Source organism: Eumetopias jubatus, unplaced genomic scaffold (assembly GCF_037043125.1).
Source record: "Eumetopias jubatus isolate StellerSeaLion01/CBP00866 unplaced genomic scaffold, mEumJub1_p1.0 scaffold_6, whole genome shotgun sequence".
In the NCBI taxonomy this organism is placed as follows: Eukaryota; Metazoa; Chordata; class Mammalia; order Carnivora; family Otariidae; genus Eumetopias; species Eumetopias jubatus.
This window is the reverse complement of record NW_028274812.1, coordinates 144,719,640-144,733,153: the sequence shown is the minus strand read 5'-3', so window position 1 is coordinate 144,733,153 and position 13,514 is coordinate 144,719,640. Positions and strand designations below refer to the sequence as shown.

General features: G+C 48.8%; 1 protein-coding gene across 4 annotated transcripts in view; it reads left to right on the top strand.

Annotated features, from left to right (window-relative positions):
* Window positions 1-13,514, top strand: part of RIPOR2 (RHO family interacting cell polarization regulator 2) — a 220,767-nt gene that overhangs the window by 190,375 nt on the left and 16,878 nt on the right. For 3 of the 4 annotated variants that reach the window (XM_028107361.2, XM_028107363.2, XM_028107362.2), the window contains exons 11-15: window positions 174-322; window positions 1,571-1,700; window positions 5,285-5,962; window positions 8,919-9,103; window positions 11,406-11,577. In XM_028107361.2, the coding sequence (XP_027963162.1) occupies window positions 174-322; window positions 1,571-1,700; window positions 5,285-5,962; window positions 8,919-9,103; window positions 11,406-11,577 (1,314 nt within the window). Of the gene's footprint in view, window positions 1-173; window positions 323-1,570; window positions 1,701-5,284; window positions 5,963-7,719; window positions 8,832-8,918; window positions 9,104-11,405; window positions 11,578-13,514 lie in introns of those variants that run through there. The other variant, XM_028107364.2, reaches the window with a different exon arrangement.

The window sequence follows — 13,514 nt, the reverse complement described above, 5'->3', positions numbered from 1 at the left end:
TGTGTTCACGACTGCTTCCTGCTGCCCCCCACCCCCACCTCGCAGACTCCTTTCTACGCCCCGTGGTGAAGACCACTGCTCTCGTGTACAGGGGGCCGAGAAGAACACAGGGGAAGCGTGCCTGGCCTTTCTCCCGTGCTCCCCGTAAGGCTTCCCTCCCTCTCTCTCACCAGGTCACAGAACTCAAAGGGCTCGCCACACACCTCCTGGTCGGCAGCGTGACCTGCGAGACCAAAGAGCTCTTTGCTGCCCGACCTCAGGTGGTGGCCGTTGACATCAACGACCTCGGCACCATCAAACTGAGCCTGGAGATCACCTGGTAGTAAGTGGCCCTTTTCTGTTCCAAAATCTGTGCTGCAGGCTAGGGCTGTTCAGAGGGTGGCGCTTGGACCATCAGAGTCCCCAGGGAGCTCATCACAGAAGGAGACTCTCGGGTCCAACTGAGACCTGTGTCGGAACCTCTCAGGGCCCAGGGATCTGTCCTCTGGCTCACCAGATGATGCTCGTGCACTGTTGTCCCCATAAGTTGGAGAACCTCTGTCTTATCACTGTTCTCTCCTACTTCCTGTTTTAAAATATTTTATCCTGCTGCCTTCCCTCCCTGTCAACCTTTATATATATATTTAAAAAGATATAGGTCTTAATCAAGCTAATTTGGAAGGAAAATAACTGCAGTAGGAGATATTTCGCCCTTGGAAAGATCCCGATTCTCGCTATAGGGTTTTCATCGCCTCTCCCACTTCACCTCAAATACCGTATGTGGCCCTCGGAGACTTTTCAATATCCTTCACGCTCTCCTGCAATAGAACATTTCCAAAGGGCAAGAAGTACCTCTTGTCAGAGCAGTGAACTTAAAGGTGGTTTTCTGGGGGGCCTGGGTGGCTCAGTCTTTAAGCATCTGCCTTCGGCTCGGGTCATGATCCCAGGGTCCCCTTTTCAATATGGAGGGTGAGCCACAGAAGTAGCAGAGACCCTGCTTCTTGTCACTGAAACACTGTCCGTGCTTTTTGCCTGGCCTTCCCTCCTTGTAATTTGTAGTCATTGACCTATCGAACGCAAGATCATTTGTCTTGCTGGATGAACCGGATGGCATGATGATAAGTTGTCATGGTGGACAGACTGTCCTCCTCCCAGGCATGCAAGTCTCTGTGTCCACGGAAATGAGTGGCAGTCTACGTTTGTTTTCTGTAGAACAGTAGTCTGTTACTTTCTTGTATTGTTAACCCGTCTGTCCCCGCAAAGCTCAAAGACTTTTTATAGACTTCAACATTGTGTGTTGGACAAGCATTAATATGTTTACATTTCTAATATGAATGGAGAAACAGATTTATCTAGTGTCTAGGTGTATAGATAAGTTGCACTTAAAGCTAGGATACTAATCTGTGGTCCCTTGGGTGGGTCTGGGCTCCGTTTTCTGCTCCACTTTCTTTTATCTTGGTTTATTTTCTGCCAGCCCAATTCCCACTGGTTTGAGTTGACTTTAGTATGATGAGGTGTTTTCACAGCCTGCAGTCCGAGGGTTGGAGGGGACTTTAACGACCGCGCATTCACGGGACCTGTTGTGTTGCAGCCCATTTGATGTGGAGGACATGACTACGTCCTCAGGCGCTGGGAACAAGGCGGCAGCCCTCCAGAGGAGAATGTCCATGTACAGCCAGGGTACCCCGGAGACTCCCACTTTGAAGGATCACTCCTTCTTCGTAAGTTCACTGGGATTTCTGGAGGAGACATGTCAAACTCGCGGTAGGCCTTACACCCAGTATGTGAAACCCTTGACGTCCGGTATTAGGGGTTCTCAATAATTCCTGACCATGCTAATCCCAGAGCTCCCTCTAATCAAGGAGTGACTTAGAAAAGCACATTCCAAGAGGCAGTAACAGCAGTAAACCTCCTGTCTTCCCTCTCCCCTCGGCCCCCTGACTGCTTTGATAATATGCAGACTTTTCTGGAGATTCTCTGAGGTCAGCCTCTTAGAGGAACGGACGTAAATAACGGCGTCTTTGTTGTAATCAGAAATGCTTGTTAAACGCTAACGAAACATGGTAACTGGGGCTTTCCGCTAACTCCGCCATCTTGCTTTGACTTCTGAAGAGGTGGTGGCGGCCTTCAGCAGCCAAGCCGCGGCGGCTGTCTGTCTTGAGTGCCTTGCAGGACACTTTCTTTGCCAAGCTATCCCGCAGCTGCTCTTTCAGTGACCTGCCCTCCCTCAGGCTGAGACCCAAGGCTGAGCTAGAGTTTTCCGTGAGTGTGGGTGGCCTGGCCGCGGTGCAGTGCTTGCCTCGGGGGGGCTCGGGGCTCATTTGCTTCATTCGGCGTCTCTTCTCTCCTCCATGTCGCTCACGGGGCAGTGGTCACAGCTGTCCCATCCCTGGGGCGGGCAGGGTGCTCCTGCATGCGCCCTCGTCACAGCCACCGCTTGTCCCTCTCCCCACTGCGCCCTGCTTTTGTGCCGTGATTTCTCGCCGCAGTGGCCAAGATATCCATGGTAACAAGATCGTCGTTCTTGAAAAATACAAGTACACTCGCGGTCAAAGAAGGTGTTCGTTCCCAAGTTAGGCGAGTTTATCACGAGGACAGTCTTCACGCGTGGTTTTAGCCTTCAAAACCTGGGCTTCGAGGGAGTCAGAAGGCTTCCGGCCAGTTTTCCTAGAGCTATTTCTATTTAAAGAGCTCTTTAAATAGAGCTTCTTACCGTAAACTTCTTAGCCTGAGTTTACGGTAGTGTCTGTTAGTTTTATACCATGTTAATAAACAGAGCTCTTTCGTTGGTAGAGTCAGGAATGCAATAGGTGAGCTACGTTCTCTGTGTCACACATTCTGTCACAAGAGAATACACACACATGTACATACAGACATGGAAGAGCCTGCTCTTTGCAGCCGTATAAAAGTTACCTTTGGGGGAAAAAAAAGAGTAATCTTTGAATGTGCAGAAAGGAAAGGACTAAAAAGTCTTCTAGTTAATGATGATAGTAATCACATCTAATTCAGTGAATTACAAAGCACAGGTGAGAAGGACCAGGCTAACCTAGTGGAGTTTCCAAGGCAAGTAGGAAGGTTCTAGAAGGAAAATGTGCATGAACGCATGGACCCAAAAATGGATGTATAGCGGAAGCAGTTGTTTACGTAACTATCGATATAACTTGTGTATACACGCTCACATACTGTGAGTTGTGGAGGGATTTGGTAGGGGTTTTAATAACATAATTTAAATGAGAGCAAGATTAGAAAAAACTCGATGGCTTCCCATAGCCTTTTGGATAAAGGCGGATTCCTCAGAGCGGTTGCACCCATCCGGCCCTCAGGGCAGCTTGCCATGCCTGCCATGCCTGCCATTGCCTGTTCTTGGTCCTCTGCTCCAGCCCCCTGAACACCCACCACCCTCCAGCTCCACCACCCCCTTTGGGGGCTGCCCTCTGTCCACACATACTGTTCCTTCATGCTCCTCGCCTACACCTCCCCATCCCGTGGGGCTGAGCTCTGGGACTACCTGTTTCCCCGGGCGGCAGCCTTCCCCGTGCCAGGATCCTGCCTCACGATGCCATGCCTCAGTTAGAACACACTTCCTCATAGTGTCATGTGTCTGTTCGTGGGCTCGTCCCCTTGGCATACCGTAAGTCCCCTCAACTCAGTCTAACTCCATGCTGTCCACTTACGTAGGTGCAAATCGGCTTTAGGAGCACGAGCCCCAAGACAAATCTGCTTTAGGAGCATGGGGCCTCCCACCATCCCAAGCTGCCAGGGGGATGTGCTTTGAAGATGAGATGAGATGGGGCAGGACGCCCTGGAGGGCCTAAGGTTCTGGGAGATGCCTAAGGGACCCCCGTTCCTACCAGAAGTTCCCCCTTTCTCTCTCCTCGAGGCGGAAGGTGTGGGGTGCAGACAGAGGACAGAGGACACTGAATTAAACAATCACTGGAGCCGTTGGGGCCCCACCTGTTCCTCAGCAGCTGCTGAGAAGGTTCCAGAATTCCTTCCACCCTCAGCCCCGCCCCCCAGGACTCTGAGCAGCACACTTCGGGGATCATTATTGGAAGAAAACATTCTTTAGAGGCGATCCTGAGCCTGCAGATGTTACTTGAGTGCCCCGGGGACCCATCCTTTTACTCATCCCGTGGTTAAAATGAATCACCCTCCAACCAGATGAGAATGGAAAGTTTGGGTTGAGCTAACTGCACATGTTAGGATCTGGGGGCCCCCAATCCAGCAGTGGGGGGACCAGGAACACTGCTGGGGAGGACGGGGAGCTTTTGTCTTTCTGTCTGCTCCCATTTCACTTCCGGGAACATTTTTGTTTCCTGGGCTTATTCCCAGCACTATTGTGATCATTCCTTGCTGCCCATAGAATTCAAGTGGGCATGAGCTTAGTATTTACCATTTACTTAAAAGATCAAATCCAGAACCCAAGAGAAATCAGAACTCCATTTCGAAGGAGCTGATCTCCAATCACCAGAAAACTTTTTCTACGGAGCAGCATTTGGGAAGTGAGAGACCACACAGACCGCAGCACAGGGAGGGATGACTTGGAAATCATTTCAATGCCTGCATAAACAAATGATCTTGATTACCTGGATATTTGTAACCTCTCTCCCTTCTGAGTTCTGCTTCATGAATCACAGCGTAGCTGACCCAGTCCGGGTCAGCCTGACAAGAGGACGTGGTGTTTCTAGATGCCCCGAGAGTTCTGGCTTTGCAATCCTGAAAAAGAACCAAAAAATCTTTTTCTCCCATTTTTATGGAGGCTTTGCAAGTATATTTCTGGCCTTCAGTTATTTGTGGTATGGTTACTAAATTAATAGAACATTTTCAAGGACTTGGGATTTGTGGGTAGAGATTCTTTTAAAATAATTTACGAGAACTGAAGCAGAACAAAGCATCACATCTTTTGAGTGAACTAGCATGAGTGTTGGAAAGTCTTTTGAGACAAATGCCAAAAAAAAAAAATATGTGGTAGTGTTATTCACAGCCATGGCTGCCAAATACTGCGAGATCCTGGATTTTAGGAAACAGGCTCTGTTCCCTCCCCGCCCCCTATCTTTCCTTTTGAAAGATGTCAAACCCAAGAATAGAATAATGAACTTTGACCTAGAAATGGTTTGTAAGGGCTTGTTTTCTTTTGCCACACTTGCAACCACACACACACGTGCGCGCACAGAATCAACTAACATGTTAATGTTATGAAAGTGCTGGTTGTGTATTTTCATTGCCTGGCATTTTGTCTGGAAATAAATCACACCGAGCACATCACTGGTATTTAAAATAATGACGAGACGCCTTTTATCCACAGACTAATCTACCTGATGACGTCTTTGTCCACGGAAAGGCAGCTGAGGAGAAAACACCCCTGTCTCTCAGCTTCAGCGACCTGCCCAACGGGGACTGTGCCCTCACCCCCCACCCCGCCGGCTCTCCGTCCACCATGGGCTCAGCGAATCCAGAAATTACCATCACCCCCTCAGAGCTCAACCACAGCAACCTGGCCTCCCGGAACGAGGGCACGGAGGACTCCGGCTCAGCATCTTCCAGAAACTCCTCCAGAGGAGGCCCAGAGCCAGAGCCACAGGTGAAGGAGGACACAGACGGGCGCCGGACCCCCGAGGCAGGCCGAGCATCTGCAGGGGCCGGCCCAGAGCACCTGTTCCTGGGGAAGAATGTGGCGGAGGTGCTCCTGCGGGAGTCTGATGAGGCCTCCGAGCTCAAGCCCGTGGAACTGGACACGTTCGAAGGAAACCTCACGAAGCAGCTGGTCAAGAGGCTCACTTCGACCGAGGTGCCGGTGGCCGCGGAGAGGCTGCTCTTTGAGGGCTCTGTCAGTGGAGAGTCTGAAGGCTGTAGATCCTTCCTTGATGGAAGCTTGGAGGATGCCTTCAGTGGGCTTTTCCTTGCACTAGAGCCACATAAAGAGCAGTACAAAGAGTTTCAGGATCTGAACCAAGAAGTCATGCGTTTGGATGATATCCTAAAAGTAAGTACCGTTTTAGGGAAATTGGATTAGGTTTGGAGAGAGGTGTCTGAAGCCAACATCCTCTCGAAAGTTGTGTATCTTTGTGTTTTCTCCTGTTTCATCACAGAACCGGCAATTGTCATTTGAATGGCACTGAGTTTTAAACACCAGGAGCCCATGTTCATTTTTATTTCCCTGACAGCAGATCAGCTTCACTAAGATGATTAGGAGTTAAAGCACCAGCTCTGAGCAATGTCTGCGCTCCTCCAGCCCCGGAGTTAGTCACTGCAATCCCAAATGGGAAAGGGAGGCATTTTGAGGATCATAATCTCATTGAGATGCTACTGGATAGAGTCCCTTCCTGACTGAAGTCAAGAGCGAGGCGACCCTGATGGAGCCACAGGCCCATCTCCCCACCTGGCCTCCCCCTGCAGCCCCCCTTCTCTGGTCTGGTCCCGACCGGTGAGTCGGAACCTGCGATTCCTCATGCACAGATCACCATCTCCTGTGCTCCAGAAGTCAGGGACCCCCAACACCACCAGAGCTATCCCTCTCAACCCTGCTCCTGGTCAGACAGCTCAGGGTGGACCGGGTGGGAGGGGAGAGCGAGAGGGATGAGTTCCCCTCAGGCAGGGGAGGACCTAAGAACGAGGTTATGGTTGCTACACCAGAGCATATATGTTGCCGCGGGGCATATGGATTAAACTTTTTAAAACACTGCGCAGGAGGACAGAACCTGAATTTTGTCCCGAATCCCACTGCCACCTCTTGTGTTCTTCGCTTGGCGACTCTGGTTTTGCTATACAGAAGAGAAATTGGATCCTTTTCCATGAAAGAGCTGTTCTTTGGTGACCTTTCCTACCAAATGGGCTTGAAAATAAGGTGCCAGGGGCAAGCTGAGATTCAGCCCACAGAAGCCTGTCTCATCCCCTTATATGACTGTTCATAAAACCTGGTCTTCTTAGTGGCACATGGAAACACATTTCCAAGGCTTTGCTGACTGCCTCGCCCTTCTCGGTGGTGCTCACCTACCTCCGGGGGGATTGGTCCCCAGGCAGATGAGACTTCCTGCCCCAACTCTCCAGGTCCTCCAGTGCCCATGACGGACTAATTCAGCTGCTAGTACACCCTCTGAGAAGCAGGCCAGGGCTCTCTGAATCTGCTTTCTGGAAAACACTTCTCAGAAGCCCCTGCTCAGGACTCCTGCATGGAGGCTGCTTGTCTAATTCTCCAGTGAAAACATCTTCTACTCCCTCCATAAACTGCTGTGGGCAGAGTTGACCAGCTTTGCTTCGTGCGCGAAAGGTGTGAAATTTAAAGACACAACTGACCCCCACCTACAGCAAACGCCTTAGAGAAAGCGAGTGGGGAGAGCAGCTCCCATTTCTAGGCATCTAGATGGCTGATAAGTAGCTGGATCCACCAGCGAACACTGAGCAAGCCATCTGTGAGTCTTATAAAAACCTGGTGGTCACAGATTTCTTTCCAGAGTATTATTTCAATCTGCTGTTCTTCCAACACAATCCTGCCCCTAAAATCCTTAAGTGTCCATCCCTTTGTTATGATAGATATTTAAACACATCCATCCTGTGTGAGGTCAAGTTCAGCAGTTAGCTAGTTAAGAAAGGACTGGGTTGTGTCTGGACTGGCTCCTTCTCGCTCTCTGTGATTGAAAACAGCATTCGAGTGTAGGTCTGGGGCAAGTGGCTGTGGATCCAGCCGGAATTAAAGCATCTGCTAGACAAAGCTCTCTCTTTTTCCCCCCTTCACATTCCTAGGATGCTAAGCCTCTTGAGGATCAGAAACTAAATGATGCTGCCTCTGGGACGGAGATCACTGAGGGTGAATGAAACAACTCTGATTTAAGAGACCAAAAGACGGTTTCCCCTGTGCTTTTGTGCCATCTTGAGTCTCAGAGACAGATCCCTGCCAGGCGCTGCCTGTCTTATGTTACGAAGTGAGCAAGGAGGGCCACCTAACTGGATGGAGGACCTTTGGTTCTTCTGCCTTGCAGGACTGGTCCCGTTCAATGCACCCCAGCGTCCGTCCTCTTGAATACTCGGAAGGACGTGTTTCCATCCCTGTGCCCGTGGCAGCTGACGTTGTTCTGTTTGTCATGCTTCTGTCTGTGTTCGGCAGACCCCAGAATGGGTGTGTTCACATAATCCCAGGGCCCAGTCAGGGAAGCGGTAGAACTTGTTCCTGCAGAGGCAAAGCCATAGAGGTCGCAGGGCTCCTTCCTGCGGCGCCCATGCCCTTCCTTTTCTCCTTGACGCACAGAGCCAATTATACGCCATGAATGTAAAATTAATATTGAAGTCTACTTACATAGGGAGTATGAGTTGGGTGAGTGGGAGTTGTTTTCTCTTTCTGGGGTTGGTTTTGTTAATCCTTTAGAACAGGTTCCTTGGGCAGCCAGCTTCTGTCTCAGGACAGTGCAAACATGACCACATAACCTTACAGATAGGTTAGCATTTGGCATTGACCCCATGACTCTTTAGATTTGTCTGCTGGTTGTATTTTCTTTGGGGTTGAGCACTAGGCAGAGGGAGGGCTCGAGCAGTTCTGTTTCCCAGGGTTTTCTGGGCTGTCATATTCCCTCAACTTTTCATTATAAAACTTTCAGGCAGAAGTAGAGAGAATCCTATAATGCCTCCCGATGTGCCCATCCCCCCACCCCCGGCTTCCACGATGTCGACTCATGGCCAGTCTTGTTTTGTCTGTTCTTCTCCCTGCTTCTTTCCCTCCAGATGATTTTGGAACAAACCCCAGATATTGTGTCACTCTATCCATCATTGTACTTTTTTTTTAATATGAAGATTTTAAATGCTTTTTTTTTTTTTAACGCCAAGCTCAATAAAAAAATAAAAGCTTGAAAAAAACCCAAAAAGTGTCACATCTCAAGTTGAATGTTGTGTGTCGCGTTTTCCGCTTCTGGATGTGTTGATCTTCTCCCTGATGCCTTCTGCCTTTGCAGTGCAAGCCAGCCGGAAGCCGCAGCAGGTCTTCCAGTTTAAGTCTTACAGTTGAAAGTGCTTTAGAAAGCTTTGATTTCCTGAACACCTCTGACTTTGACGAGGAAGAGGAGGATGGTGATGAGGTTTGTAATGTTGGTGGAGGCGCAGACTCCGTATTTTCAGACAATGAGACCGAGAAAAATAGGTAAGTATAAAGTTAGTGTGTGCTTATACCTCTAAGATGTGTCCAGTGGTTTTTTTGTCACTATCGGTTGGCACCTGGGCACCTCTCCGGGAGGAGAACTCCCCACAGGACTGGCCATTGCCTTTCAGTTCCCCTTTATTGTTGAAGACAATTTTTAAATATCATTCACCTCTTTTGTGCAGTTCAAGGAAAAATGAATTGCTTTTCTTCCTCATAAATGAAGGGGACATGTTTGTATGAGTGTGTGTGTGTGTGTGTGTGTGTGTGTGTGTGTGTGTGTGTGTGCGCGCGCACCTACATCTTGGAGGGTTCAGGGTCTACAACCTGACCCCAATGTAATTAATTCTAAAATAACTAAATATGCTATGTTTCCGGGGAACTCTTACTGGATGATCCGTTGTACTTGGTTCTCAAATCTCTTCATTTTGTTATGCTCTGCTTTTTCCACTCCTTTAGCTCTTGCCCCCTTTGGCAAAGTAGTTGTAGGTCAAGCTCATCCGTGCACATATCCAAGCCAGGTTCAGCCCGGGCCAACTATTTCCCTTAGAACGAGGGATGCCCGACTGATCACTGAGAACTGATTGCTTTGTTCTCCAGTCTGCCAGGTGGAGAATGTGCCTTCTCTGGGGCGGGCAGGGGTGAGGCAGCAGGAAGGGACAATGAAGGTGAAATACCATCACCTTCTCCATCAGGCTTTCTTGGACAACCAGAACTTGTGTTTGGAGCTAGAGTCTGGGGTCTATTTTGTGACTTCAGCTAAAGCAAAACAAGCACAGTTGAGCATACTCACTTTCATTAACTGTTGGGGTGAGACCCACACATACTTTCCCAAAGGAAAGGGTAGATCTCCACCATCTTTACCTTTGACATGTTATGCAAACAAGATTTCAAGTCACAGGGAGCTCCAGTTGTCCAATCTTCACCAAACTCTCTTTGTGTGGGTGATGTTCCGGTAACATTTTTGAGGGCTTTCTCGTCCCTAGAGGGCTCATTCTTCCAAAATCAGGAAACGAAAACATGAGAAACAGAATTTATCCATTGAGCAAGCTGAGGGCATGGCAAACAAAATACATTCAATGAATGGAAGGTTGACGTTATGCTCCTACATTCTGTGCTGAGATTTTTCTAACCTGATCGAACTTGTGAAATGCTTCTAAACCAAAAATCCGTCTACTCCTTAGCTTAAGCTGTTACATGATATGTCAAAGTCAGACATCGGTCTAAACTCTTACTCTTGTTGCCGTCAGAAACATCTTCACAACAAAAACATCATGGGTTTTGTACATTTTATAGACCGTTGATATTAAATTGTCTAAAATGATCAATTTTATGTCATCGGCGGGATTAGGGGAGATTGTAGAAATTGTGTGTGTGTTTTTAAATATGTGTTGATGGCCGGGACAGAGAGTGCTTTCCCCTTGGAGGCAACTGGGAATTGGAGTAAGGCGTTCAAGGCGTCTAAGCTCGAGTGCACGATCTTTGTAAATCACAGGGGCTGGGGGCATGAGCCCAGAAGCCACCAGCTGCCTGGCTGCTGCCCGGCCGTGTAACAGGACACAGGGGTGACTATCTCTGCCAGTCAGCCCTCCCTTGTGTGAAATGAGACTACTCCCTCTTTCCCACACAGATTAATTTTCAGAACAAAATTGGATAATAGAGGCAACAGATTTATTTGTAAATGTAAGTGCCCATCGTGATACAGTTTGAGACAGCTCCACGGGGAGGTTGAAACCGGGCAGGAGAGGCAGAACCAAGCGCCGCCTGGAAGGATTCAAATGCCCCCTGGTAGCCTTTGTCTGAGGCAGAACATCATGTCTCCTGTTGGCAGCTTTCCTTTTTTCCTTTTCTTCAAGTAGCAATTGATCTGAGGCCAAGAAAACGCCTTGACGTTGCTTCTTAATGGTATTGCTGTTGGGGCAACCACAAATACAGAGGACGGCTTAATCCCAGAAAATTTGGCAAAGCACCCCCATCCACAGAGCAAGAAAGTGTAACAAGTGCAAAATGAGAGCCTGTCTCAAAGACTCCTTGGTGTGCCAGCTTTACAAATGGCTCATTGTGCTTGGGCAGCAAACAGAGAACTCTGGAAGCAATCTGTTTGCGTGCTCTTTTAACAAGGCAAATTGGTGACCAGGCTGAATCGAGAAGTAGCTTTTGAAAGGTATCTCGGTTTTTCAAGGCAGGCTTAGTGGAAGCCTCCTTTTCGGTGGGCACCACCGGGGGGCCTTCCCTGATTTTGTTGCGGTGACCTGGGGTTTCCATGATGAGAGAAACTAACGTCTTGCCCCCCTTCCTGGTTCAGCACTTACAGATCAGTACACCCCGAAGCCAGGGGGCACCTCAGCGAAGCGCTGACGGAAGACACGGGAGTCGGGACTAGTGTGGCCGGAAGCCCCCTGCCGCTGACCACAGGAAATGAAAGCCTGGACATCACCATTGTCAGGCACCTTCAGTACTGCACCCAGCTCGTTCAGGTAGGGTCGGTGACTGTGTCGGCTTTAGAGCCCAGGGTGTGGATGCACCAAGCCGGTGGGCTTCCTTTCTCAGTTATGCCTGAGAAAGGAAAATTCAGGAAAAAGAGAACAGTCCTGCTTTGAGTTGGGCCAACTCCAACATTCTCGTGGGCATCACCATCCTCCCTGGACCCGGGGGTTTTCTATCTTAAAACCTAGCTCTCCACACTTTATTCTTTTTTTCAGATTTTATTTATTTGGGAGAGAGGGAGAGAGAGAGCACAGCAGGGGGAGCGGCAGAGGCAGAGGGAGAAGCAGGCTCCCCGCGGAGCAGGGAGCCCGACGCGGGGCTCGATCCCAGGACCCCGGGACCATGACCTGAGCCCAGGGCAGACGCTTAACCAACTGAGCCACCCAGGCGCCCCCTAGCTCTCCACACTTTAAAAGGTCATAGGTTAGCCCTTGATCTCAAATCATTTGATAAAAGAGAAATATGACTAAGGAAAAAAAATTGTATTGTGCCATCTGCAAATGAATGGACTTTGAAAGCAGGAGTTACTGAGCGTCTGTTAATGTGCAGTTGTCCCCTGACTTAGCTTTCTACCACCTGGACGGCTAAAGGCAAAATGCTGCAGGATATAACCTGGGCTTTCCAGATATCGAATAAATACCTATCAGCGATGAGAATGAATACTTTCATAGGCCCTTATCATCACCAGTTATCTCTCATCCTGGGACACCCTGGGGCTTATTTTTCTTTTCATTTCAGGTTGTTTACCGGTTAAGATTTTGCAACAGTGAAGCAAATATTTCGAAATTCTTTTGTTGCAGGAAGTGCTTTAGCTTCTTGAACAAAACATTTTCCCTGAGCATCTACTTAAATGCTTCCTCCTTGCCTGCTTGCCCGTCTGCTCCAGCCCACTTGCCTGTGTGGGGAACAGGATAAGAAGGGGAAAGCACACGTAACGGTCTTCAGGGGGATTGACCAGGCGGGAAGGGTGTCAAGGAGGGAGGAATCATGCTCCTGAGAGCATGGGACCCACCGGAAGGCAAGAGGCAGGGTAAGGAGGAAGGGGTCGCGGAGAGGCCAGAGGTGGGTTAACGTGCTTCTTCCATAACACGCTTGTGATGAGATGTAGAATATGCTTCTCCTCCATGAATAAAGAACCACAAAGTCACCTCAGACGCTGTGGGAAACTGGTGGGCAATTAGGACTCTTGCACTAAGTTGGCCAACATCCCAGTTGATCTCTTCTGTTGACTGTCGAATTTGTAAGCCATTTACTGACAATCTGGCAGGAGGTGCAATTTTTTTTTTTTTCAGACCAAAATGGGCAAGGATTGTGGCTTCCTTAATAGCTGTTCTCTATGCCCCAACTACTGGAATGAGACCGTTTTCACAGTTCTTTGTCCTTGCCGAGCCTGATTCTGGGCTGGCCCAGCGACCCGTTTGCCTTTTAGAGGGAAAGTCATTATTTTGTGAAACGTAAGAGAATTCTCTTCCATCAAGGAATGGATGTTTTCTCTCAAAGACGAATTGGCAAGCGATACTCAGTGCCATGTTCTTGTCTGTACTCAGGCCATGGTTATAACAAGTCAGCTCCTCTGTGGGGAAAATCAGTGCCAGAAAAACAAAAGAGGTAGATAGAAAGAGGTGGAATGAAGGAGTAAGAGTAGAAACTTAATTTCTAACTCACATCCCCTGCTGAATCGGTGAGTTAATGTCTTCGTTTGGTATATAATTGCAAAGAGATAAAAATGGGCGTTCCGTAAGAATCATAATGGCTATAATTATCCCCCAAATCAGTTCATTCCTACTGTATTTACTTACATGAAAGGCATCAGTACATAATTGCTACGCTAGACTTTTGAATTTGAAAATCCTATTTGTGTAGTCTGGAGGATTTAGTGCGGGAAGATGGTACAGGCTGCACCCTGCACCCATGCCTACCACGCGAT